We start from the raw sequence: 26,298 nt of genomic DNA on the forward strand, positions 1-26,298 counted from the left end.
TTTCATTTAAATGAAATATTATTTTTTCCCTTCTAGTCTGTAATCTAGGTTTATGCCAAGATGGGGGAATATTTGGGAGACAGAGAGTTCTTTCCCTGTAACTGACTGAAAATAAAAGGGCATTGTCACTCAAGCCCTGTGTAAATCATTAACCCTTAACTTTTGTGAGGAAAGGAGTTACATTTGGTGGCAAAGGAAAAGCAAACATTCCCCCCTCCTTTTAGTTCTGGAAACTTCAGTGTCAATACAAGAAAGAAATAAGAAGTTGAAGAGATACAGAGATCAGACTAGTCCAGAGGGAACTGAGAGAAAACCTAAGGAAAATGCTTTAGGAGGAAATAGGAACATACCAGGGACCTTAGTGATTTAATAAATGATTTTCCTGCATTTTGGCACATTACGTGTAGCAACCAGCAAGAGAAACAGACTACAGTCTAAAAAGTGCAAATAAATAGATTATCTCATATGGCACTGTATATCTTAAATGCAAACCTATCTGTAAATATTTAGATAATGTTAATTCAAATGTTTATGGACAGATTCTTTTTCTTGTACCTTGTGCACATTGTGAAGATGAGGGACAATAGCTAACTTTTAGATTATTCAGGCAAGAGGCTGTTTCTTTGCTTAAAAGGGAGTAAAATTGAAGTTAATTCTGATACTAAGTTCTATTAAGGCACTTATGTATCACCTTGTCAGGGTAAAGCACATTTGAAATCAGTGAAAATACAGACTGTTAATTTTGGGACAGTTTTGTACTCTCCTAAGGTGAATAAAAATAAAATCTCCTGGGCTTAAAGGAGTTTCTCTCTTTTCTAGGGAAAGCCTCAAAAGGGAGAAGGGTAGGTGGCAGAGCTAAGCAGAACATCTTGCTAAATAATTCAAAAGCTACAACATATGTCTAGCTCTTCGTATGTGCTGGTTGGTATGATCTGCTGTTTCATGTGACTACTTGACTACTTATTTTCCAATATTTGGTTCATTTTTCATAAATCCTGTCAATGTTATTAAGCATCTGTAGTTAGCAGTAAATATTATCATCTTTGAAGGTCTCCATACTTATGAGTTCTCTATGGAGCTGTTTTGGAGCTGAGCTGTTTGGCTGCTTGTCATAATGACATAAGAAAATAATGAGCAGAATTAATTAATGTCTTTATGTTCTGGCCTCAGTGGAGTTAGACTAACTTCAATAGGCACTTGTTGCAGTTATCTCATCATGTGACTGCAGGTTTCAGGTGTAAAAATCCTGCATTCTTCTGGAGCCAAGTATCATTTACAAGATGCAAATAGAGGCAAAAAACCAGCACAAGGAAGATATCTCAGTCCATAAGATAAAAATTAATTTCCATGACTCTGAGATAAACAGATTTTCCTCTTCTAGTAATTGGATAGAAAATTTCTGTTGCAAAATTCCAATTTTGTCATGTGCTACACAAGAAGCTTCACTTATCCTTCATAGAATGTTTATATTTCACTATTTTTCTCTTCCTCTCCTCCCACAACATAGTCAAAAGCCTGGAACAATACTTCCTCTCTGGTCCAGTAAAAAATATCTCATTGTTGAAAAGCAGTGCTAACTCCTTTATGGTACCATTTTTCATGTTCTGATATTCATCTGTCATCACTTTTTGTAACATGGGTGCACAGTTAGCATGTTTTCCTACTGTGTTTTTTTTCCTTAAAAAGCCCATACTTATCAGAATTTCACTCTATGCCTACAATCTTGAAGTAGATGGAGAGCGTGAAGCTTTGAAAAGTGGAAAAGGTTCCAGGAAACCAAACTAAGATTAGCCCAAAGTAAAATCATCAAGTACTTCTGTTTACTGATCCATTTCAGTTCCACCCAATTATTTACTAGTGAGCAAGCCTCCAAGGTTTTCTTTTGAATTAGTTTCAGCTGTCCATATTTCAGAGTTTCTGAGGAGTACATGATTAACCTGTAGTGAATAATAGGCCAGAACAAGTTATATATTCATCCTTGGAATGCAAGTGAAACTAGTTGTAATCCTTGGTTGCAAAGTTTGGATCCCAAGTTCCTTGGGGTTTTGGCACATTTCCACCAGTGATTTCATGGCTTTGGGGCCCATGTGCATGAAAAGTGCAGACACTGTCTCATCTTCCTTGTAATTCCTCAAGTTGGGCACATTATCCCTTGGCTAATCCTCGTGTATCTCTGATACTTGCAGGGATAAGTCTTTGAGAAGAAGGCAAGCTTCTCACTTGAGCTGTCAGAATGTGCACTGGTATTCTTTGTTACTTCACTGTCAGAAGCACATTTTGTTGTGACAACTGTTGTGGAATATTTTTAAAATTGCGGAATAAAGGTTACAACACTTGGAGGGGTTTTCCCCCTTAAAAAAAAATAAGAAGGAGTATTCTCTAGTGCATTTTGCATTTTTTTGTTTGTTTTTTTTTTTTTTTTTTACCATCAAGTATATTGGAAAGAAATGTAATTTCAGTTTGAAAGGGAAAATTGTAGAAATATTTGCATAAAAATTTGGATGGCTGCATTCTTATTACATCTAATAACTTTCTATTGAAAAACTTGAAAAAGACAAGAAGTAGTACAATATAAAAAAAAGTTTTGATTCATTGGGAATGGCTCAGTACTGAGAAGTACTGAGAACACTGAAACTTCATACATTTTTTCAGACCTGTCTGAGGTCTGTAAACATCAGTCTACTGTTATAGAGGAAGATTTTCTAAAATCTTGTCCTAATCTGGCATAAGACCAGATCTCAAAAAGTATAATTTTCTTGATAATAAAAATTTTGTCCTTTACCTATTTCTCATATTTACATAGCCTTACCTTTTAGGGGAAATGTTTGATTCATAGTAGCATTTTTAATATTTTTTTCTAATACATTTTAATATTTTGCATATAAAAAGGGAATCTATTGCTATTTATATAATTTCTCAGCTATTGAGAAAATTAGAGGCGTGACTTTTGCAGTCCTGCACTCATGTGTGTATCACTTTCTGTTGGGTTTGCATGGCCTGCCTTGGGTAGCAGGGGAGGAGAAGGGGTGGCTTCTGTGAGAAGCTGCTGGAAGCTTCCACCATGTCCCCCAGAGCCAATCCATGGCAGCTCCAAAGACAGATGTGCTGCTGGCCAAGGCTGGGACAATCCACAATGGTGGTAATGCCTCTGTGATAACAAATTAAAGAAAAAAGAAAAAAAAAAAAAAACAAAACTTATGGCACAGATAAGTGGCCAGAGAAGAGTGGGGTGAGAACCTGTGAGAAGGACAACTCTGCTGACACCAAGGTCAGTGGAGAAGGAGGGGGAGGAGGTGCTCCAGGCTCTGGAGCTGAGATTCCTGCACAGCCAGTGTTGATGACCATGGTGAGGCCCTGCAGCCCATGGGGACCCATTGGGGTGCAGAGATCCACCTGCAGCCCATGGAGGAGCCCCACGCCAGAGCGGGTGGATGCTTGAGAGGAGGCTGGGAGTCCCATGGAGAGAGGGGCCCTGTTCCCATGCTGAGGCAGTCTGTCCTTGGAGGACTGCAGCCTGTGTAAGAGGGACATGCTGCAACACTTGGAGGGGCACAGTTGCCCACGGGAGGGACTCGTGGTGGAGCAGGTTTGGCAGGACTGTGTGCCCGTGGCAGGGACTCGCATTGCAGCAGGTTTGGCAGGAGTGCTGCTGGTGGGATGGAGTCACACTGGAGAAGTTCACAGGGAACTGTCTCCTGTGGGAGGGACACTGTGGTGAAGCAGGGGAAGGACTTATCTCTCTAAACAGTGGGAGAAGCCTCTGGTGATGAACTGACCACTGCCCCCATGCCCTGGCTCCTTGCATCCCTGGGGTAGGAGGGAAGGGTGGCAGGAAGGTGTTGTTAGGGACTTTACTTCTCATTATCCTGCTCTTTGTTAGTAATAAATTTAACTCATATCCTCAAGCCGAGCCTGTTTTTCCCATGATGGTATTTGATGAAAGATTTCTCCCAGTCTGTATTTCAACCCACAAACCCCTCATTAAATTTTCTGTCCCCTGTCCAGCTGCAGAGGGGAGTGAGTGAGCAGCTTTGGTGAGTGCCTGGCATCCAGCCAGCATCAACCCACTACACACTTCCTCAAATATAAACCAAAGCTAGTGAAAAAACTTTTTCCTCTAAGCACTGCCAATTAAATGAAACCAAAGGTTTTCTTGGGAAATGCATAGTTCTCTAACTAATTTTCAGTGGCAATTGTTCAAGTCTCATTACAAACAAGTTAAAAGTATTCTCTTGACATCAGCATTCTCATTATATTGAAATAAAATGTTAATGTTGAAATTAAATGTTTTCAAAATATTGAGCAAAATTTTATTGAATGCTTTAATTTGCAAATTAATCCTAATTTTTAAACTATTATCCTCAATTGGAATTAAATAAGGTATTAAAATCTACATTTTCCTGCTAATAAAAACTTTGTTCTTCAGCTGTCTCTTCTACTTAAGTAAAAAGCCATGGTTTTTGGGGAAACTGAATTTTCTAGCTCCATACCAATAGTTTAGTCCTTGAAACATTTGGGATGATATGTCCAGTGAATTAATTCTTATTGTATCTCTACCATTTGAGAAATAACTGCAAAAAATACTGTGATGGCTACACCTTTAGAAGGACACACCACTGCCATTTCAGAGACTTCTTTGGAGCAGTAAATATGCAGTGTTTATGAAATGTGGGAGGTGGTGGAATATGCATCAGATTCCCCAGTTATATATGATGGAAGTAATCCAGACTTTCCCTTTTGGCATCTTGTGCTATAACTTCTACTTGATTTTCACTTTTTATTCTAGTGCCAACAATATGCCTAAGCAAGTAGAAGTCCGGATGCATGAAAGTCATTTAAATCCAGTGGAGCACAGATCCAGGAACATATGTGTGCAGTTCTGCCAGTCCCTCCACAGGAATCTGCTCCTGACTCTTACTGTGTTTGGTAAGCTACATCTGCTGCTCTGGACACTCTGTGTGTATCTGCATTTGTTCCTGTGGCCTTCAGCTCTTCCAGCCGAGCAGGCAGAGAGGAGATAGGATGCCTATGGGCACTGCATGTGTACTGGGTTCAAAAGCACACTTTCCAAAATGCTGAGGAGCATTAAATATTTAAAAAGGCTTAATTGTGAAATATGTGTGTGATTCATGGTAATTTGGAACACCTGATCTTTGAAAAATGTAATGCCCTCTTCTCTGGCCATATTTCAGGCGAAGCAATATATAAGCTTATTTTAATTTTGCAATATATAGGCTTAATTTAATTTCTGTGTCAGGGTATTCTTGACACAACACAGAGCAAATCCACACCACTGAGGTATCTGGTTTGGAAAGGACTATGATTTAAACCCCAAGGCCAGTCAGGTCAGTGTCATCCAGTAGACCTGAATGCACTACTCTTTTTTTCTCTCAGTGATTTGGAGAGGGAAAAAAAAAAAAGATAAAAACTCTTCAAAATTTTCTTTTATCTCTCAGTTTACACTTCACTGGTTTTAAGGTTTGTCTTTCCTCTCTGTAGCTGTAAGCCAGGGCTCCATGATCTCATCTTGAATATTGCCTCTGGCTTTAGCAGCTTCCATATACGGAACAGTTTGACATTTTATTGGGGTTCACTGGCTCTTTGCCTGTTTCTTTTTCACTGAAAGCCCAACAGCCATATGCAGCAAATTTGTAGACATAGTCTTATTATTGTTTGAAAAAACAGCTGCAACTGGTCTTGAGCTGCAAATTTCATCTCCATATTTTGAGCCTGCAAAACCACATACTGCTGAAATGTTTGCCTTGAATCACCTTTCAAAGGTCTACCTGATGCTGTCCTAGAAAAATGTTTTAAATACACATATATTTTTTCATTGTATCAAAGGGATACTTCATAGTCATACTTGCTGTGAATCGTAACACAAACTTTGCTATCAGGTTTTATCGCACTTGGGCTTGAGATCATGAAAAAAAGACTTTCTGGATGTAAACATAAAATAGCTGTTCACAAAGATCACGTTATGAAAGTAGACATGGCATTTTTCCCCCTAATCTATGCTTTAACAGCCTTAATCCTGAGCAGGAGGTTTAAGTTTTATCACTTTATCCACATAAATGATGAGGGGTTTGTTTGTGTTTTGAGAACATCAGCACAAGGAGAAGGATGCAGAGCGTCAAAAAAAAAGGAATAAGACATGAACCCTAAGAATCAAGTTTTCTTCAAACACCTGTACATTATTCCACATCAGGCAGTTCCTTCCAATGCCCACCTGCTCTTTTGTTTGTTCTTCCTCCAGGTGTCATCCTGGGTGCAGTGTGTGGGGGTCTCCTTCGCCTAGCAACACCTATTGACCCTGACATCATCATGCTAATAGCCTTCCCAGGAGACATCCTCATGCGTATGCTAAAAATGCTGATCCTCCCTTTAATTATCTCCAGTTTAATCACAGGTAAGATCCATTAGCCATAAATACTTTAAGATGCTTTCTACAGGAATCACCTGGTTTGCTTTTTGTGATGTAGGAAGAATAATGATGGGATCCTGTCAGCATTTTGCAGTTGCAGTGAGTATTTCAGAGTAGATTTCTGAATAACTTGGTTGGCTTTAGTAGGTATATGCTCCACTGAATTTATTTCCAAGCACATGCACACATGCTGCAATCAGAAATTTCTTCATATGCTGTTTGATCTGATTTCTGGATTGGAGCTTGCAAATGAAATGGCCTGACACTAGTGAGCCTAGCCTTCTTGAAGGTGTGGTGTCAGCCAGACCATGACCAGTTTGCAGAAATCAAGGGCAAAAGATGGTAGAGATCTTCTCTATTTTTCAATGCTTCCTCTGCAATTAGGTGGAGTTTTAAATGCTTCTCTTCAAATTATTAGCAGTAGACACTTCACACATAAGAACTAGAGAGAGAAGTATCTGTCTCATGGTGAGAATATCATGGGATGAAAGTAGGCACCCAGAGGTAGTCAATAAATATTGAAAATTATAAAGGATTTTATCTTATAATTACTTAATTGGGTATTGAGTGTCAATATATTTGCTTGTATCCTAAACACCTGCAGGGCTGTCTGGATTAGATGCTAAAGCAAGTGGCCGCCTGGGGACAAGAGCCATGGTCTACTACATGTCCACCACTATTATTGCTGCTGTACTGGGTGTGATTCTGGTTTTAGCCATCCATCCAGGGAATCCAAAACTCAAGAAACAGCTTGGGCAAGGGAAGAAGAATGATGAAGTATCCAGTCTGGATGCCTTCCTGGATTTGATCCGAAACTTGTTCCCTGAAAATCTGGTTCAAGCATGCTTTCAGCAGGTAAGTCCTTCTGCTCCTTGGTAATATTCTTTACATCTTTTCAGGGTTGTCTACAGAGTTAATGTCATTGTTTAGGTTAATCAGAGAAATGATAATGTAAAGAGGTATACAGGTCTAAAAGTTTGAGCAGGTAAATGAAACAACATTACTTATAGCTGCCTTGGTTTATGTTGTAGTTATTATTTAAATTAATGGGGGTGTTTTTAATGAAGTTTATTTAAATTTTGTTATTAAGTAATCTTTAATTTTCTCCATGCTTTTCCTACAGTATCTATGGTCATGAATGCTGGCTTGGTCTTTCACCCAGGCTGAATTTTAACTTGGCTGTTAATTACAGAGATGATGGTTCTGCAATGCCCTGTTTGGAATATATGGGTGATCATCATTCCAGCTCGTTCCAAAAATGTACCCCAAAACCCAACCTCCCATAACCTCTGTTGCTGTGTTAGAGTCCAGATGAGGTGGGGATAATAGCTCCAAAGGGCTGATGCACCTACAGGTGGCCCCATCTCACCAGCTTTGGAGCATGCTGGGAATGAAGGATGCTTGCACAATGTGTTGCTTGCCCTGTAGGGAGTTAATTTTGTCTGAAAGCTTTTCACCAGTGCTTAATCAAAACACCTTGACTTTAAGAAGTAAAATATGCTTAAGCATATTTCTTTTATGTAAGCTGCTTTTCCCTCCAACTGAATTGTTTGAAAGTAATGCAGACAGGGTTTTTGGGGGGTTGGGCTGGTTTTGGGTGTTTTTGATGTAACAGGATTTGTTGCCAAACCTGTTCTTAAGTGTTCCTGTGTGAAATGGTGTGATAGCTGGTGCTGTGGTTATAGCCAAAGAAAAAAGGAACAAGAAGGGGGGGAAGGGAGAAGAGGCCATGGGAGAGTGGAAGAATGAGGGTGACCTAAACTGCCGAAAGGGTTTGGATTGCTTCGCTTCTTACATGGACTTCCACATAAAAACATATAATCCTTGGGGATTTAGAGAGAGAACATTCTCAATATTTCCAAATCATCACGGGAATGTCAGTCATGTGGTCAAACTGCGGGTGGCTAAACATCACGTGTAATGTGAAATGTATTTCTGCAAAATTAAGTGAGGGAAAGCAGGGTGCTTATGGTTTTTTCTTCCTCTCCCTCATTTGAACTGTGGAAGAAAGGAAAATTCAGTTTCTTGTTAGTTGAAGGTGGTCAAATATCCTGACAAAGGGGCAAAAAAAAAAAAAAAAAACAGAAAAAGAAGAATTAAGCTACCTCTGTCAGATTTTTTTTTAAATGTTAGTATTATTTTTTCAGTGTGTTTAATACCAACGTTCAGGTTATTTCACTAGTTATGGATCACTAATTTCACTGATTATTTTTAAATTTAGTAAAAAAAAAAAAAAGAGCTTTTTGGCTTTTCAGGGTTTGATTTTAGCAGATTCCAGACTAATTTCTACTGAAAACCTCTGCCACAAGGCCACATTTCATTTGTGAAATTTGACTAGGTGGAACTTTTGCTTCTGATAGCCCTTAACTCCTCTGTAAGGAATTAGGCTTTACTTTTCTCTCTCTGCAAGAGGAAAACAACCTGCTTTAATGGTGTCAACATATATTTTATTTCCTACATTCATACAGTCTCTCTCCATAGACACTCAGAGTTTCCAGGTAGCCTTAGATGGAAGACATAATGTGCAGTAATCACACAAAGAGTGGTTCTGAAGGGTGCACAGCAATGGCGATGAACAGTGTGTGGGAAAGTTTTGGTGCTTTTCATTGTAACCAGGCAAAAGCCAGTGAAGAGGTTCATGTGCAGCTTTGGAACTGTTCATTTGCAAACTGGACTGTGGCTATCATGAAATTTCACTCTCTCCTGAATTTTCCACATGGTCCACAAGAAAGTTTGAATTTATAATGAAAATTGCTATTCCAGCAGAAAAACCATAGGACCATCTGTGAATGTGACTGTGACATTTAAATGGTTTTTTGGTCTCAGATGTGGTCAGAATCTAAGCTTTATGTCAGACTCAGCATTTTTACGGATTGTGACCTTGAGCAAAGGACTGCTGAGGACCTTTAACTTAAGTGACTGTAGTGGAATTTGTGCGTGTGAAGAGTCTAATATTTTACATTTAATTTCCATTACTCGGTTCTTGCATTCTGAATACCTCACATAAAAAAGTACTCTGTTGACAAAATCCCTCAGATAAAATTTAACTCTGAAAAAAAGGAGGCAGTCAATAATATTCGGTGGTTTCAGGACAACTGAAGAGTTTGTCATGCAAAGCTATGTAGGTTTTCTGTCTATATCCCCCTCTCCAGATTTAGGCAGCAGGTTTCAGAAGGAGAGATGTAAGGTATTTTAAAACCATAAGGCTTTACACCATATGGATCAGATCTGGATCCTCATCCATAGTACTACAATGTCCATGTCAACAAGAAAGAGGTGGAAATGTTCTTTGAAAAGCTAATGCACAGTTTCTGTTACCTTGCTAAGTGTTTCTAGGAGCAAGGGGAGTAGGGAGCAGGTGGGAAAACATGGCAAGCCAGTCATAGCTTCCAAACCATTTTGCCTGCCCCAGGACTATGAAGAGGCTGAAAAAGGGTCAAGGTGTGAAGTGGGAGGAAAACATCCCTTCTAAAAGCAGCAAATCACAGATCTCTCTTTTTCCACTCCCTCCTTCCTTTTTCCCCAGCTGTAACCTTAAGCTCACTTCTCCTCCTACCACTCCTTCCCAGCTTTTCCTTTACCCTGACTTTCATGTGCCACGAGTGGGTCCAAGTGGGGTCAGAAGCTGATGTCTTTTTTTTTTAAGGTGGTCAGATTTGTATCTAGCAGCATTGGTAATCTTTCTGTTATCTATCCCCCACAATCTTTTAATTAGAGATCTCAGGGCACTGTGTATATTCCATTTTGAGCTCTTGCAGTCAAGAACTCCAAAATTGTAAGAGAAGTGTTGGAAATGTCCTGAATTTTTGATTCAAGTTAACCATTAAACTGGGATGACTTGAGATGAACAGACCATCCTGAATAACAAGCCTTACTGCAGAGCTGCTGCCATGACTGATTTTAGAGGCACCTGGCTTTTGGTGCTAAACAAATGGTATCAGCCTGTGACACGCAGTCTGGGAAGCACCCTGTGTGAACTGCCTGGCTAAAGGGACTAACTATCTGTAAAATGTTTCATTGTAGAGATAAAAAACGTGCATTTGCCATACTTTTCACACGAGAGTTATGAGGAAGACCCCCAGTACTTTGTAGCACTTGAAACTGTTGAAAAATAAACTGAGTTTTGGAAGAAGGGTTAAGAGTCTGTGGAATGCATATCTAATCCTTTAAAAATATAGTTCCCTGGAATGTCAAGTGAAGACTTTTTATTATTAATTCCTTGTCTACCATGGATGCATTCAGACTATTTCCATTCTCATCCTCCCTTCAGATCCAAACTGTCACCAAGAGAGTGCTGGTGCCACTACCTGTTGAAGAGCCACCTAATGTCACTGATTCTGCTATTGCTATGGTGAATGAGACAGCAGCACCTGAAGCCCAGATGGTCATTAAGAAGGGACTGGAATTTAAGGATGGCATGAATGTCCTGGGTAAGAAAATTTCCTGCCTGTCAAATATGTACATGAGATGTATGTCACAGCTTTTTGCTGTGGCTAGGTAGCCAATGTTGTTTGATCTGGTCTTCAGTGCACGTTTAGTCTCTCTAGATAATCATCAAATTTTATCATCTAATGGCTGTCCATGGGTCTCTGAGATATCACAGAAACCAGCAAGTGAATTGTTCTGGATTGGCAGCTTTGTGGTTATGAATTGGAGGAGTACAGTGGCAAAGCATGTAGGAGCTACCCAAAATATCCTTTCATCCTAGAAGAAGCTGACCTAGGCTAATACTAATGCATATTGGCAAAACAGTATGGGGGAAGAGCTTCAAGAGCCAGTACTTCACACACCCCCTGATGGATCCAAGTGGTTTCCAGTAGCTGTCTTGGGTGTGCTGAACTAATTTGGCTTGAGGCAGAGCCTGAAGTGAGAGGTGGAGTGTGAACCACACCACCCAAGAAAATTCCCAGAAAGGCTTGACACATTTGAGTCACAACTCCCTCCTCCTTTCGTCTTGGCTGCTGACCTTTACCAGCTGCAATTGTCATCATGCCATCTTGTCTGAACAAGCCAGCAAGTGGAGGTGGTAGGAAAACTTTGCCTATCTCCCACCCCTTCCTGAAGCAAATGTTCAGTCTGGGATGGGGGCACACGAGAAACAAACAGCTTCCACACCACTTCTATTTTCTCTTCTGTGTCTAGAGTCCCTGTTTTTTCATCTGAGAGAGGAGTGCTCCTCCTTCAACTCCTTCCTTTCTGTATGTGGGTGAAGTCAGTCACAGATTACCTCTCAATTTGTAGCCTCACACCTACACTTGAAGATGCTCTGTGACAGCACATCCACAAGGCTGAGGCTGACACCTCTCTGTCTATAGCTGCCCTCAAAGTGGGACACTATGTTGAAGTACCTGATCCCCTGCTTTCTCTCACCACTAGGCCATAATCTTTGAAGGGCAAATGGCCTCTTACATCTGCTGAACAGCTCTTGCTGACACAGTGCTGTCTGCAGACCTTCCTGAGGTGTTGGTGAGTTGGTTGGCTGCTTTGCTTAGATACAGGGAAGATGATAGCATCTATAAGCTGGTCTTGTTTTTCTGTGAAGCAGCTTGCTCTACAAGAGCCCTGTATCCTGCCTGCTTTCGTGACTCTCCTTCCATTCAGCATCTGTGGGCAGAGGAGCCACTTTCAGAGCTGCAAGTTGGCATTTTGCACCAGGCATGAGGCAGCAGCTTGTTGCCAGTGCTCTTCACCCTCATCTGTTTTTTTCACTCCTGGAATTCTCCCTGTGCATTAAAATGAAACAGTTGTTTTGAGTGAGAGATGCATTGCACTTAATGTTGGGCTTGTTTTGTGTAGGCTCTGTCATGGATAAGAAAAGGCTGAATACAATTCCTACAGAAAAGAAATAGACAGTATAGCTGGGGAATTTTCTGTGGTGTTTTGACCAATGACTCTCAAATGTTCTTGAGCTTTTTGGGTCGGTTTGTTGTGGGTTTCATTTTGAATGAAGAAATGAAAATATTGTGGGAATTGCCATCCAGTTTGGATAATCCGTACAAGCCAGGCAAATTCCTGCAAATAGGAACCAATCTGACTCTCATGACTAACACAACAGCTCATTTGGAATTAATGAACAAAACTACCTATTAACATTTTCTAATGCAGATTCTGAATTCCAGGAAGTAACTTGGTCTTTGAAAAGCTTTTCATCATTTCTCTACGCTCTGTGGCACACAAACATATGCTTCACTTCCCTATTCAACTGACTCAACAAAGATAGCTTGGTTCTAAAGAATGGCTTTGTATACAGGAAACTGGATTAAAAAAAAAAAAAAAAAGAAGAAAAAAAAACTGGTTGCTAAACCCAGTGTGAAGATATGGGACAGCCTGTCCTTTCCCAGGGTATTGGCAGCTCATATTCCCTTATCTTGAATGTTTTTGGGTCCCAATAGATTTTTTCCATAGGAATTTCCCAGATTAGTTTACAGATTTGTTAAATATTGGACTCATATAATGACTGAAAATTTAGCCTCAAAGAATGGCTGAAGATTCAAACCATCTGTCAGTATCAGTTAATAATCCAGCCCTGGGCACTGAAAATTTCTGGATATAAAAGGTTAGCATTGAAGAAACAGCTCCAAAGTAATCCATTGTGCATGGATTGCTCCAAAGATGCATCCATTGTTTTTTCACACTGATAGTCCAATACTCCAGATAAATCTACATTTGGAGCCAAATGTTACCCATTTTAAGTGCTACAATTTTGCATCAACTGATAGCCTTTTCAGTGAGGTTAAGCTGCTTATTGGGAGTTCTGTGGTTATGTGCAGTACCCACCTTCTCCTCCCACCTTTACCTTCTTCATTTAACAGGAATACTCCTGCCCTACAAAAGTTCTAGGGCTATTTTTTTTGCCTTTCCCTGTACTCCAGGACTAATTGGCCTGTCAAGGCACTTTTGTAAAGCCTGAGAAAATTCCTCTTGGTTTCTAGAAACTCTTTTAACAATGGAGTTACAGTGCAGCACTGTTACCTTTCCCATTTGCCAGGGTTCATGAGGTTTCTAATAGCTGAATGGCACTGGAAGATTCCTGTATATGTATTTTTTGATGATCAGATCAATACAGGAAAAAAACCAAACAAAACTGTAATTGGGCTGTGAAATTAGTAGAACATTGAAGAATAAAAGATTTTCTGGATTTGATTATGGTAGTTGAGCATGAGTGCATATTAAAAAGTCCTAAGGCATTTGTAATACCCTGTAGTTCTGATATCCTGACCAATGTGCTCTAGGATGACTCTGCTTGAGCAGGGAGCTTGGACCAGATGACCCACTGTGGTCCTTTCCAAGTTTACTTAAACTGTGATTCTGTGTTTCTGTGAAATCTGAATTTGCAGGTGGCATCAAGACATTGACTAAGTGGAAAAACTTCCTCAGAGCCTTCTTTTTTGTCTTGCAATTTTTCCCAACAGGTTTGATAGGATTCTTTATTGCTTTTGGCATTGCTATGGGGAAAATGGGAGAACAGGCCAAGATGATGGTGGATTTCTTCAACATCCTGAATGAGATTGTAATGAAGTTAGTAACCATGATCATGTGGTAAGTTTGTAGTTCTAATTCACAGAGCAAAAAAGTAATTTTTATAAAGCCCTTATAAATCCTTGATAAACAGATGCCAGTTTGTTAGTAAACAGTGTAATTAAATAGTTGACTTTCTAAAGCCTTGAAAGGTATATTAGAACCACAGCAGCATTATTTCCATTTGGTGAGGATTATTTAGGACCCAACTTGAAACATTTCTGAAGAGATTCTGTTCTTTGTGTGCTGAAATACAATGCATGTACCAGGAAAGACCTTCAAATGCCACATTGACTGTGGAAGTTCATTATAGAAGAGAGTACCTCAGCAAGCAAGAATGGCCCACACAAGAGTATCCCAGTCTTCCTGGGAGGTTAGCATAATCCCAGGGTATTTCCTAGAAGGTGTAAGTACAAACAAAGCCTTTAGACACACTTTATTAATGGTCTTCTTTAGTAAAAATACTTCAGCATCAAATAAAATTCCAGTAGTTTTCAGTGATGTTTAGTCCTTTCACTCATAGTTTCTGCAGAATGTCTTACAACCTTGCTGCAATGGGGTCGCTGGAAGATACCTGCCCTCTTTTTGAAGTATACCTGTTTGTGATAATGGGGCCTGACTTGCCTTTAAGAAAGTCATAACCCCATAACCCTCCAGGAGCTAGAATTTACTGTTATTTAGCACCATTTGGTAGAGCCAAGATATAATACCCTGCCTACAATATAAACATTCTCTCATAGTTAGTGTTGCAACAGCAGGAAATCTTTCAAGTTTCAAGAAATTCACTGTAAATATTTATTTTTTATTGATGTGATTTTTATTTCTCTTCTCATGAAAAAAAGGAAATTGATGTTGGGAATTCCTTTTGTTCATCTCTGTTTAGAATTTTTAGAGATTTGTTGAGGCCAGAAGCAAGGGGATTTTAGTGCGTGTTTATAAAGAAGAAAGCACTTCCTTATGCAGAGTTACATTCTGTTTGGTTTATGATTGCTCAGCACAGACATCTGCAACTCCCATGGCACCTAGAGACTCTCAGGAGCATGGCATTGCTACACAAGCATAAAACAAAACAGACATCTGGCTCTGACAACATGTAACTCTCCATAAGAACTGCACTTTGTCAAGTTCACTGAAACGTGGCATTTTTTGATAACTGGTATAACAGCTGGCCTTGCATTTTAAGTGATTGAAGGCTTCCAGGCTTTGGGCACACCGCTTGAGAAACCATGAGATATTCTAACAAAAACCAGGAAGCACTTTTATTCTGAAAATCTGTTTCCTTTGTATTGTTCTAATGATTGACAAGACAAAATAAGTAACAAAAGTACATCATTAATGAAGAATTCATAAATAAAAAAGCAAAGTACATCATTAATGAAGAATCCATAAATTAAAAAGCATTTGTCTGAATTATTGAAAGAACATAGTGGAAATATTTCCAGCCTTCAAGATATAAACAGTTCATTTCAACAAATGTTGAACTATTTCAACAAATGGTTTAACTGAAGTAAATAGTGCAACCTCTTGAAACCAAATAAACAATGGGTTGTAAAAGTTACATTTTAAGAACAAATCTGCACCATTCTTTACAATGATACAAGCCTGTGTAACAATATCATATTCTTGTCCAATGTTATTTTAGGATTGAGAGCTATTCAGGAAAGGCATGTTCCATTTGATAGATGGAAAATGAAGTATATGGGGAATTTGCTGGAGATGGCCATCACTTTTAAAAAAATATGTGAAAACTATCCCTTGAATTTCCATCACTTCTCGACGTGCACCTTGCTGCTGAGCCTGAGAGCTCCCTGCTCTTCTCCAGTCTGTGTTTTGTTCAGCACAGTTTCTATGACTGCACTGCCAAGATGAGTTCTGCCTATGCTTGTTTTCTTTCTCCAGGTACTCCCCGTTGGGTATTGCTTGCCTCATCTGTGGAAAAATCATTGCAATCAAGGACCTGGAAGTAGTTGCTAGACAACTTGGCATGTACATGGTCACTGTGATTGTGGGTCTTGTCATCCATGGAGGGATCTTCCTGCCTCTGCTCTACTTTGTGATAACAAGGAAAAGCCCATTTTCATTCCTTGCTGGGATTTTCCAGGCATGGATCACAGCACTAGGCACAGCTTCCAGGTACACCTGAGAAATACCAGTGTGCTTTGTTTTTTGGCAGATTATTACCTGCTGTTTAGACATGGTACATCTACTGTTCTAACCTTCACTGCAAAATCATTTTGTGCCATTGAATGAAAACTATTTGTAATACAACCATGTTTAAATAAATCAAAATACCACTTGCCTTCAGGATTCTCTAGAGAGGCTGCATCTCTGCAGAGACCTGCAGACATCTGAGAGACCCACTTTTTTTTTTCTTCTTTTTTTTTTCTTTTCTGCCATTTGCTTAATCACCTGTGCAAATTGTGTTAATTCTGTGCTTGTTTCCTCAACTAGGAAAAGTGATAATTCTTTTTCTTTTCAGAGCATTTTAAGACCAATCTCATTGCATTCAAGAAAGAAAAAACAAACATTTCTAGGTTTCACAAAATGAAGGAAAAAAAACCTCTCCATTTGTATTTTAATCAATTTTGGCAAAATAATTGGGCTTCAGTGAAAAGCTGAGCATTCATCCAGGCGCTCTCAAGCTCTCATCCTACATCAAGCCTCATTCATGTCTTGGCTACAGTCCCACTTCCAGTTAAATGTAGACCTAGTTTAAAAATTGTCTAAAAAAGGCTTAAATCACAGCAGAAGGTGGAAGTAGAAAATATAAACAATGGTATTAGAATTTCTCATTTTTCTCCCTTACGAGTATGTGTTATACTGATTTTAATTATGACTTCTTTGTGTTTTTTGCTTTCTCTCCCTAGTGCTGGAACATTACCCGTCACATTCCGGTGTCTTGAAGAAAATCTCGGCATTGATAAGCGTGTAACAAGGTTTGTTCTTCCTGTTGGAGCAACTATTAACATGGATGGAACTGCCCTTTATGAAGCTGTGGCTGCCATCTTCATAGCACAGATGAATGGAATTGACCTGGATGGGGGCCAGATAGTTACTGTGAGGTCAGTTCAAAAGAGTCCTTTGTTTCTACAGACTTTAAAATGTGAATGCTTTGGGTTGGGTGTCTTCTCAGTAGCTGAGTTGTCTCAGTTGGATTCAGTATGAAATCCATGGATTTCTAATAATGATATGCAAATGAATGTTTTATATATGGGTCCTGGTTTTCTGGTGGTGTGTTTTCTGTATTTGCAGCCATAGTGCACGCTGGTGTTTTACACTTCTACAGTTGACAATTGTCATGGTTTAACTCTGGGTGGACACCAAACCCCACACTGCCACTCACTTACCCCCTCACCAGCGGGATCAGGAAGAGAATCACAAGGGTAAAACTCATGGGCTGAGATAGCAATAGTTCAATTGGGAAAGCAGAAATAGTGCCCACAAGCAAAGAAAACCAAGGAGTTAATCCATTACCTCCCACAGGTGAGCAGGTGCTCAGCCACCTCCAGGAGAGCAGGGCCCCACCACGTGTGACAGTCACTTGGGAAGACAAAGGACATCCCTCCAAACTCCCCTTTTCTCCTTCTTCCTCCCACTTTATGCACTGATGATTCCACACACATGTGGTGTGGAATGCCCCTTTGGTCAGCTGGGGTCACCTGTGCCAGCTGTGTCTCCTCCCCTGCACCCCCAGCTCCCTCCCCACCATGGCAGCATGGAAAGCAGAAAATGCCTTGGCTCTGTGTGAGCCCTGCTCAGCAATAACAAAAACATCTCTGCATTATCAACCCTGTGCTCAGCACAAATCCAAAACACAGCTCTATACCAGTCACTGTGAAGGAAATTAATTCTACTGCAGCCAAAACCAGCACACAAAACAATGTCAATTCTAATGTAAAGCATTCTCTGTCCAATGAAATGCTTTTCTTTTTTTTGTTTAGGGGTGTGCTACAACTCATGTACAGGCCATTCACTTTCTAGAATTATATCTGTTTATATACACTACAAGAAAGATTTTTTAAGTATGACTTTTTCTATGTGTTTATATTTTCCTGTACTTTTTCTGTGACTTTGGTGACCAGGGAAAAAATAATGAACTGAGAATAGCCCATCCTGAGGGTGAGATTGTCTGTGGCATGGTCTGGATACTCCCAGACCTTTTATCTCTAACCCAGCAAATATTAAATGTAGTCTTTTCATATCAAATTGTCTTATCCAGAAGAAAGCTGAGCATCTGTAAGGACAAAAGAAAGTACCCATTAAAAAAGGATAAGAGTGATTGAAGGCTGTTTACTGTAAGGGAGTTTTAACTTGATGAAGACAGCAGGTCTGACATTTTGAATAGTTAAAATGGAAACCACAAGTGAAGGCTGCCAAGTTTGTCTTCTTCCTGTCGTTTTCACCCACACAGTTTTCTTTTATTAAACCTTTTTAACACTAAAGAAACTCCTTCAAAGGGATGTCTAATTCTATGTTTCTTGCCCAGCTATACTAGTTCCACACTTTCCATTTGTTTACTTCCTGCCCTGACTCCTGAAATAGTAAAGCCAAGTTTGTAAAAGGTTTTCAGGGCTGCTTCTAATGAAGGCAGATGCTAGACCTGCATGATCCATATTTGTTCCTAAAACTGGAAACCATCATTTCAGAGATGCCACATATTAAACTAAATTGAGACCAAGGGAATTCAAATCAGGAATCTGCTGTTGTCCAGGAGATTTGGTAGGCTTGAACCTGAGTTACTCATCTTCTCTTTCTCTGAGGGATTGAGCAATTGGCTCTTCCTGATCTCACCATTTCAAGGCTGGTGTTTCCAGCTTTGCGACTGACATTTACAAAGCAGGGAGCAACTTTGGTCGATTTGTAAAACCACTGCTTTCCCTCTTCATGCATTTTTGCTATAGCAATATGACAAGAGCTATCTCTTGAGATTACAATACAAATGAAGGAAAGATTATTAGGTTTTTTCTGGAATATGCACTTTGTGATGCTGACAATATTCAAATGACCCAGACATAACCTCATAAAGACTTAACTAGCCTTTGACCAGCCTTAGTTACTTCATCCTGGTCATTTAATTCCTCTGATTTTCTGTGTTCTTTGGGAAGGGGTGATCTTGGTAGCTGAGACAGGTTCTGTTTAGTTCTGAACTCTGCTAGCTTCATTCCCCTCCAGATCTGTAAGTACTGCTTTACTGGGGAAGGCAGGCAGGAGCATTTGCTCACAGAGTTTGGAAGGAATCCCTTACCAGTTTAGGCTGGAAGTGCCTGAGGATCTGGCATCACGTGCAAAGCCTGACAGCAGAGCAGAGCATCCTGCCTGCACATCTGCTGGACCTATCTGTGTGTTTAGGGAGCCAGGCTGCACTCTAACCCAGACATCTGACAGACACACTTCAGCCTAGGTCAGACCCAGCCAGACAGCATCTGGCAACTCTAAATCAGGCTAACATCCTCGCAGATGAGTTCTGGGGCTAATGGGCAAGTATTTCCTGCAGAGTCTGTTCTCCCCTACTTCTATATTGGAAGCACTTTTGTCATTGTTGAGACAGTCATGACAAACTGAAGAACACCCTGTAATTAAGAAGGCTTCTCTGTATTTATTTTACAGCATGCTGTATTTTTATACTCTTTCACAAAGTTTATACTTATTCATTGGTCAGGGTAAATCAACATAATATTCATTGGAGCAAGGCAGCCTGCCCCTCATTTATCTCTCTCTCTCTCTCTCCTTAGTTTCCATGCTGACAGCCTTGATAAAGCTGCTTTCAGGAGCAAAGGCAGTTCTTATCAGCTCCTTCTCTTTCACTAATCCTTTCTGACTCACAGACCAGCTGTGAGCCCCTCCCACACTTTCAGATTTGTTGGGTACCAGTGGTGGGGTGAGCTCCCGGTCCCTCCAGGAAGCCCAAAGGAAATGGCACCTGCTGTGGCACAGTTCTTGCTTTCAGGAGCTAAGGTGCCACCCACAGTCCCATTTCCCAGATTTATTCCTGGACAGCCCAGTTGTGGGACTTTTCTCTGCCCTGACTGGCTGCCAGATGCAGTCCCCTCAGAGACAGAGCATCCCTCCATTTACTGCCTCCCTAACACCTGGCATGTGTTAGGGCTCTCAGCATGTATACAGACCCTGTAGGAGTTTTTCACCTCATGTGTAGCATAAACAAGGCATAAACAAAAATCTAAATTGTCCCTCTCACCTGCTTTCCTTTTTATTTACCCTCCTCCTCTCCCTCTCCTCTTCCCTGTTTTTCTCCCCTTGACTTACTCTCTCACAAATTTATTTTCCATTCTTTATAAGACTGCCCAATGATGTTGATATTTGTTATGGTCCGTGTTGTATTTTTCTAAATATTTGAAGCTCAGACATTCACTCTACTGATCTTCATCAAAATATATGAGGCAAAAACAAACACAGGTTTGGATTTATGAAAGAATTACATCAATTTTGCTCTTTCATCTAGGCTGATTTGTATCTAGGCTTGGTAGACTGCTGGGTTATATTCTGGGAGTTGTGGATACCAGGCTTTTATTCTTCTGTATTTAATAATAACTGCTTTCTCTCAGCCTTTAACTCACAATCCAGTCTTCAGGTAACATAAATAAACAGAAATGAATCACCCTGAAAATTCAACCTGTAGTCACCAAACTTTGGCATGTTGGGATGGTCAAAACTCAGGATTCAAAACCCTGGATGAGTTTGTCGAGTTTAGAAAACAGCACAACACAGATTTGAATGTCATAACTAGCTTATAGACAACCCTCTTCTGACTCTCGGAACAAACCCCATCGATCTGGCGTCCCCTAAAAATATTCCTAGAGAAACACAAGAGTGTTGTGTTTACAACACAACTCCTGAGCTTACCTTAATTTATCATTTAGCTGTGCTTTATGGGAAGAACACATTAAAAATATGGCCTTCCTAATGGTCCCATGAGTATGCAAGCAAAGTGTGTGTTCTCTTCCTGCTGCTCCCATTTGATGTTTGCTTTTGCAGTTTGACCGCCACCCTTGCGAGTGTTGGAGCTGCCAGCATTCCCAGCGCGGGACTCGTCACCATGCTGCTGATCCTGACTGCCGTGGGTCTCCCCACCCAGGACATCAGTCTGCTTGTTGCTGTTGACTGGCTTTTGTAAGTTGTGCTGACGCTGCTGCTCGGTGCAGAAAAGGCAGTGGAATAATGTTTGTCCACAGTGCTTTACAACCGTTGGTCTTAAAGAACTGCAAGTCTCTCCTCTACAGATAAGCCAAAGGAGGAAATGGGCTGTTCAGTGAAGTAGAAGACACTGAAAGCAGATTCTCAGCTGTTACAAACTGTTACAGAGCTACTGAAGTCAGTTTCCATGAGCCAAGGGTCTCCTTGGCACACTCGTGAGCTCACAGTTTTGTATTATCTTCTCCCTAATGTTGCCTTTCCATCACTCAAGAGCAGTTTTCTAATCTTTGCTTTCGTATTTCCATTTGTTATAGTTCTGGTCTAAAATGAAGGATGAACGCTGAAAATACAAGTTCCGTCAGGATGCTGCCAGCAGGTTATAGAGAGATGTGGGCATTTGTAATATCAAATGTTTTATACTTGTAGGGACAAAAGTTGGTTTATTTTTGTATATAAGAAAGTAAAATACCTTTAAAAAGAGTCTGTTCCAGGGCAGGACAAAGACCAAAGACAAATAAGAATGAAAACTGAAATAAAGAAGGTAATTCCCTAGTTTCATTTTACTGACAGATCATTCAGACTAGAAAGAATGGTTTTCATTTCCAAGAACTTGTGATCAAAGTCCTCCTGTGCCATTGCAGTTCCTCCAGTGAGAAACTGCTAACCCACATATTGTTTTCTGAGGCTACTGGTCTTCAACACTTGAATACAGAAGCTGTAAATACAGACAGAGGAAATGCCAGGCCACATCCTTTCTCTTGCTGTAATTTGACAGCTGGGATATCCTTCTGTCATCTGGGCAGAGCTGAAAGAGACTCAGTAGCCCTTAAGTTGTACTGGCCTCTAGAGACACTTTTGTATTGTCCTGTACTGCTGCAGCACAGTTTATTCTGGCCAACAGCCAGCTCTCCCATAATATCCTTTGAAATAGTAAAGACATTTGTTTTTGTGGTTCCAGCTGTGGTGCCCAGAAAGGAAGACATAAATGTAACTGCACTATTTATGTGTTTTCTCCTACACTCGCAGCCTCAGCTGCCTGCTTCTGGTAACTTTCAGTTCCAGATATACGACCAAAATTATGCAAGGAGAAATAGCAGAGTTGAGAATGTACCTATGCAGATAAAATAGAAGTTTAATTTTCTGTCATTATCTCTTGGCTTATTGAGAAGAATTGAAGAAACGAAATCAATCCTCTGGCATGTATTTTGGGTCTACTGGCATGGTCTATCTGTCACTAAGAATTTTGAAGGATAACATGCAGCTGATTTCTGCTTCAGGGAAGAAAGAAAAAGGAATTTACAGCTTGAGGAGGCAAAGGGAAAACTTCACTTAGATTATTTATTTATAGCTGAATCTCATGATGTCATGATGGAGAATGGTGAAATGAGAAGATACAGCAGGCATAGGGAAAGATGTGATATTCAGTGGGTTTATTATATTTATGATGTCATAGTTGAAAACAGGAAAGCGGTACAGGAATCTGCAGCTGGAAGAAGGCGAGAAAAAATATATAAAAATATGTTTTAAATATCTGGTTTTCTTCGCTCTCCAAGTAAGGCAAATAGGTAGGTTTCTGCAGCTGGTAGGAGGATGTGCAAAAGAGGCCTGTGGTTTGCTTGGTGTTTTAGAGAAATGTATTTTTAAAATATTGCTGTGGACTGAGAAGCTCTGCTAACTCTGGCAAGCCCCAGAGCTGTAAGTTTATCAGCAGCTCTGATCCATGAGTGGGTGTTGCATTTCAGCAGCATTGTCCTCACTGGCTAATCCAACCTTGCTTAAGAAATAAAAACTTCTGTACTGTGCAGCTGTAGCCATGATGAATGTAGGAATAGGAAGGATAGGAATTCTGAAGGAAATACTTCAAGATGTCTTTCCAAAATAAATGGAAGGCAAGAAAACTTTCAGCCCAAATGGTTGGGTTTGGATCCTCATGGCCTACTGATAGCAGTGCCAGTGCACCGTGATTCAGAACTGAGAGGTAAAAAAAGAGATAAAAGAAGAGGTGAAAAGCTCTGTGTCATGCCACTGTACTTCTTAATCTATGTTCAACAACTGATAGCTTCATTTTCCATCTTCCAGTGGCTATTTTGTGGTAGCCATAATGATCTAATGAATTATGAAAAATGATTCTGCTGATATAGCTATATCAAGAAAAGGCACACAGGCCAAATTCTGAGCAAGTTTTTGTACACACAAACTACACATAAAGAATATCTGAAATGAAATGTAAAAACACGTTTTATTTACCTACAAACATTGAATAATGTGACAACAGTATTTCTAACAGAATGTAGAAAAGAAAGTTAATAAAATATTTAAGACCCAATTCCAGCCAGTTTTCTGGGACCCATGAGTAAATGCAACCAGCCATGTACAAATACTTAGAACATCCCTTCAATAACATTTCAATTTCAGATAAAAAAGGTTTTAAAAAATATTCTACTCTATGAATTTTTCATTATTTTGGACAAAAGCAAATATCAGAACATCAGCTGATTTTACAGTACTACCACCATCTGAAAATGTGGTCTTACCAAAACCAGTTTTGCATAATTCAGTCATTGTGTAACACAAAGATCACACTATGTAAAATCGTAAACTTGACATTCTCTCCTTCAAACGAGCTGAAAGGTTTCCATATTGATTTTTTTCTCAAGCCTCTCCAGTATCTGTTGGGTTGTTCTGTTTTTCTACCTTCCATGCATGCATACCCAGTGTTAGCTCTTTCAACCAGGCAAGTTTCCCAGGATTTCACAACTCTTACAGACTCTATTACGGTTTAAAAGAAAGGACAACACAGCAGTGACATTTAACAGGATAGCAAATATATGCCAACAGATGGAATAAAATGAGCTTATTTTGCTTGAGCTACAAACTGGGTACTCTCCAGATGTGAGCTGACAAGCTTAGCAAATATCAGTGTTACCAGATTAGTGGTATTTTGCAGCAAAGAGAGCGGAATTAGGGAAAATAAGCTTGGGCAGCTGATCCGGTACTTAAACCTTCATTCAGTAACTCAGAAAAAGATTGCTTCAGTTCTGACTCTGGGTCTGAATATTCAGACTCTGATCTAAGCCAAGGCTTAGATCAGAGTCATAATATTCAGACTCGGGTGAAGTCTGGATGTAATGAAAAGGGCCTAGACTGCAACTTTGCTATATTTGTTTTGTTTACATCATCCCACTTGCCTGGAATTAAGTGGTTGGATGGTTTTAACAAAAGAGTAAGTGCAATTGTCTTTGTTCTTCATAGGGTGTTCTTTGCCCCAAAAGAGGTCAGTGGCACTTTGCTGCTGATTCCTGACAGCTGAGACTTTGCTGTTTCTGTGGAAAGGACCTTCCCTGTTTCCTTCTGATCATGCAGTGTAACACATTGTGCATCAGTGTGCAGTTTGTATTGCTTTATCTCTCAGCTAGTAGTACGTGTGCATGAGCTGGAGCATCTCCTCAAATGACCCTTCCAGAATTTGAATTCTGCCTCAATTATATTTATGTATTCTCTCCACCTTGGTTTTTTGGCGTGCTATACTATCCCTCTGTCATCTGGCATCAGTGAATCCTTTCCAAATTTAACACCACTCATGCAAAAAAATTAAGTAGGTGTTCTTTTTGAAGAGTTGTATTGCCAGGTTCAGTGTATTTAATGGTCTTAATTAAAAATCATGCCAGAAAGTCTTATTTTCCTATTCTACCACTCTGACCAGGTTTAAAATAGGCATTTTCACAGGCATTGGATGAGAACTGTATAAAACATTTAATTTGCATGAAGCAAAACTGGAAGGATGTTTTCCTTCTATAGGTTGTTGGTTTGTTTCTCGAGGGAGTTACTGTAGTGGTTTTCCCCTTCTGGGTATTCTTTTGAAGCCAAAAAACAGAAAATTAACTGCTTCAGCAAAGATATTACACCACAAAGTCTGTAAATATGTAAGCATGATAATGTTGAGAGGAAGAGGAGAAACTTGAATGGGACTGTAATTCCACAGGTGAGAAAGGAAGATGTACTGATGTGTAGAGCAAAGATGTTAAAATGTGCTCAAAATTTGATATGGTCATGAATAAGCATGAATAATGAATGCTTACCAGTTGAGACATTATATATTTAGATGTTTTCTTCTCGGTGTTCTACAGAAAAAGGAGATGTCACACAAATCTAGTACTAGAAATATTAGAAAGGTTGTTTTGAAATTAATCGCTCTCTTGGGAAATTAGGTCTTACATGCTAGCTTTTGTCACTTGGCAAATGTGCACACTGTTCAACCTGGCCATTTTGTGTAAATGAATCCTCATAAATATACTTCTGAGAATTAATCGGTATAATCACTTCTCTGACCTATTTGGCAGAGCTAGACTTGGCTGCTTTCAGTCGGTGTAATTTGCAACCCTTGGTCAGAAGGTTTTTAGGAGTTTTATGTTTAGTGCAGATATGAAGAGGCAAAAGAGATTGTAAGTTATTTTTTTTTCCTGCATCAGGAAAGACAGCAGGACCCAGCTCCCATTTTTGCAGAATTTTGGTCAGGCAGAATTCTGAAGTCAGGGAAAACCCACAACTGTGACTTCACTGTTGTCAGATAGAGCCACACTAAAGACAAGACAGGAGAAAGTCAGCATGTCTGTTTAATGGCATCCTGTCCAGAAAGTGCCAACAAACATATTTCTTTGTAATGAAGCATGTTAGCCTCTGTTGACACCCTCCTACAACAAGGGGCACTCGTTAGTGAAATGCTGTCACAGGCTCATAATTTTGTAGGCCATGACCTATATTTGGGTTGCTCATATGCCAAGCTCTGGCACACGTAGTGTGAGTGGGCATGCTGCCACACCAACAGATGGCCATCTGTAAAGATGGTGCCAGGAGAGGAGCTTCAATAGCCTAAGCATTATGGAGATATTTCAGGCATTTTTGTTCCCCATAATTTGCTCACTAAGAGTAAAGGGACAGGCCTTTTGTTAATTCAAACTAGAAATGAGATCAGCTCATCAGAACCAAAATCCTTTTCTCTGGCTGCATTAAGTTCAGTGCTCTGATAAATTCAGATTAAATAAAGGGTAGGGGTGTGAGCCTGGCACCATGATATTGAAACCTCCAGCTCCAGAAGCAGGCATGGGGAATCTCACTAAAGCACATCTCTGCAGTTTGGCTGTGACCTAGCATACATTCATACATTCTTTGACATATTCCATGAGAATAAGCAGCTGGGACACAGG

At 40.0% G+C, this 26,298-nt stretch overlaps 1 protein-coding gene across 2 annotated transcripts in view; it reads left to right on the plus strand.

Annotated features, from left to right (window-relative positions):
- SLC1A2 (solute carrier family 1 member 2) overlaps positions 1-26,298 on the plus strand; it is a 79,491-nt gene that overhangs the window by 47,519 nt on the left and 5,674 nt on the right. For both annotated transcript variants that reach the window (XM_058026833.1, XM_058026832.1), the window contains exons 2-9: positions 4,787-4,926; positions 6,257-6,409; positions 7,029-7,279; positions 10,695-10,854; positions 13,837-13,963; positions 15,842-16,075; positions 16,810-17,004; positions 20,936-21,070. In XM_058026833.1, the coding sequence (XP_057882816.1) occupies positions 4,797-4,926; positions 6,257-6,409; positions 7,029-7,279; positions 10,695-10,854; positions 13,837-13,963; positions 15,842-16,075; positions 16,810-17,004; positions 20,936-21,070 (1,385 nt within the window). In that variant the 5' untranslated portion in view covers positions 4,787-4,796. The remainder of the gene's footprint in view (positions 1-4,786; positions 4,927-6,256; positions 6,410-7,028; positions 7,280-10,694; positions 10,855-13,836; positions 13,964-15,841; positions 16,076-16,809; positions 17,005-20,935; positions 21,071-26,298) is intronic.

This window comes from Melospiza georgiana, chromosome 6 (assembly GCF_028018845.1).
Source record: "Melospiza georgiana isolate bMelGeo1 chromosome 6, bMelGeo1.pri, whole genome shotgun sequence".
Lineage (NCBI taxonomy): Eukaryota > Metazoa > Chordata > Aves > Passeriformes > Passerellidae > Melospiza > Melospiza georgiana.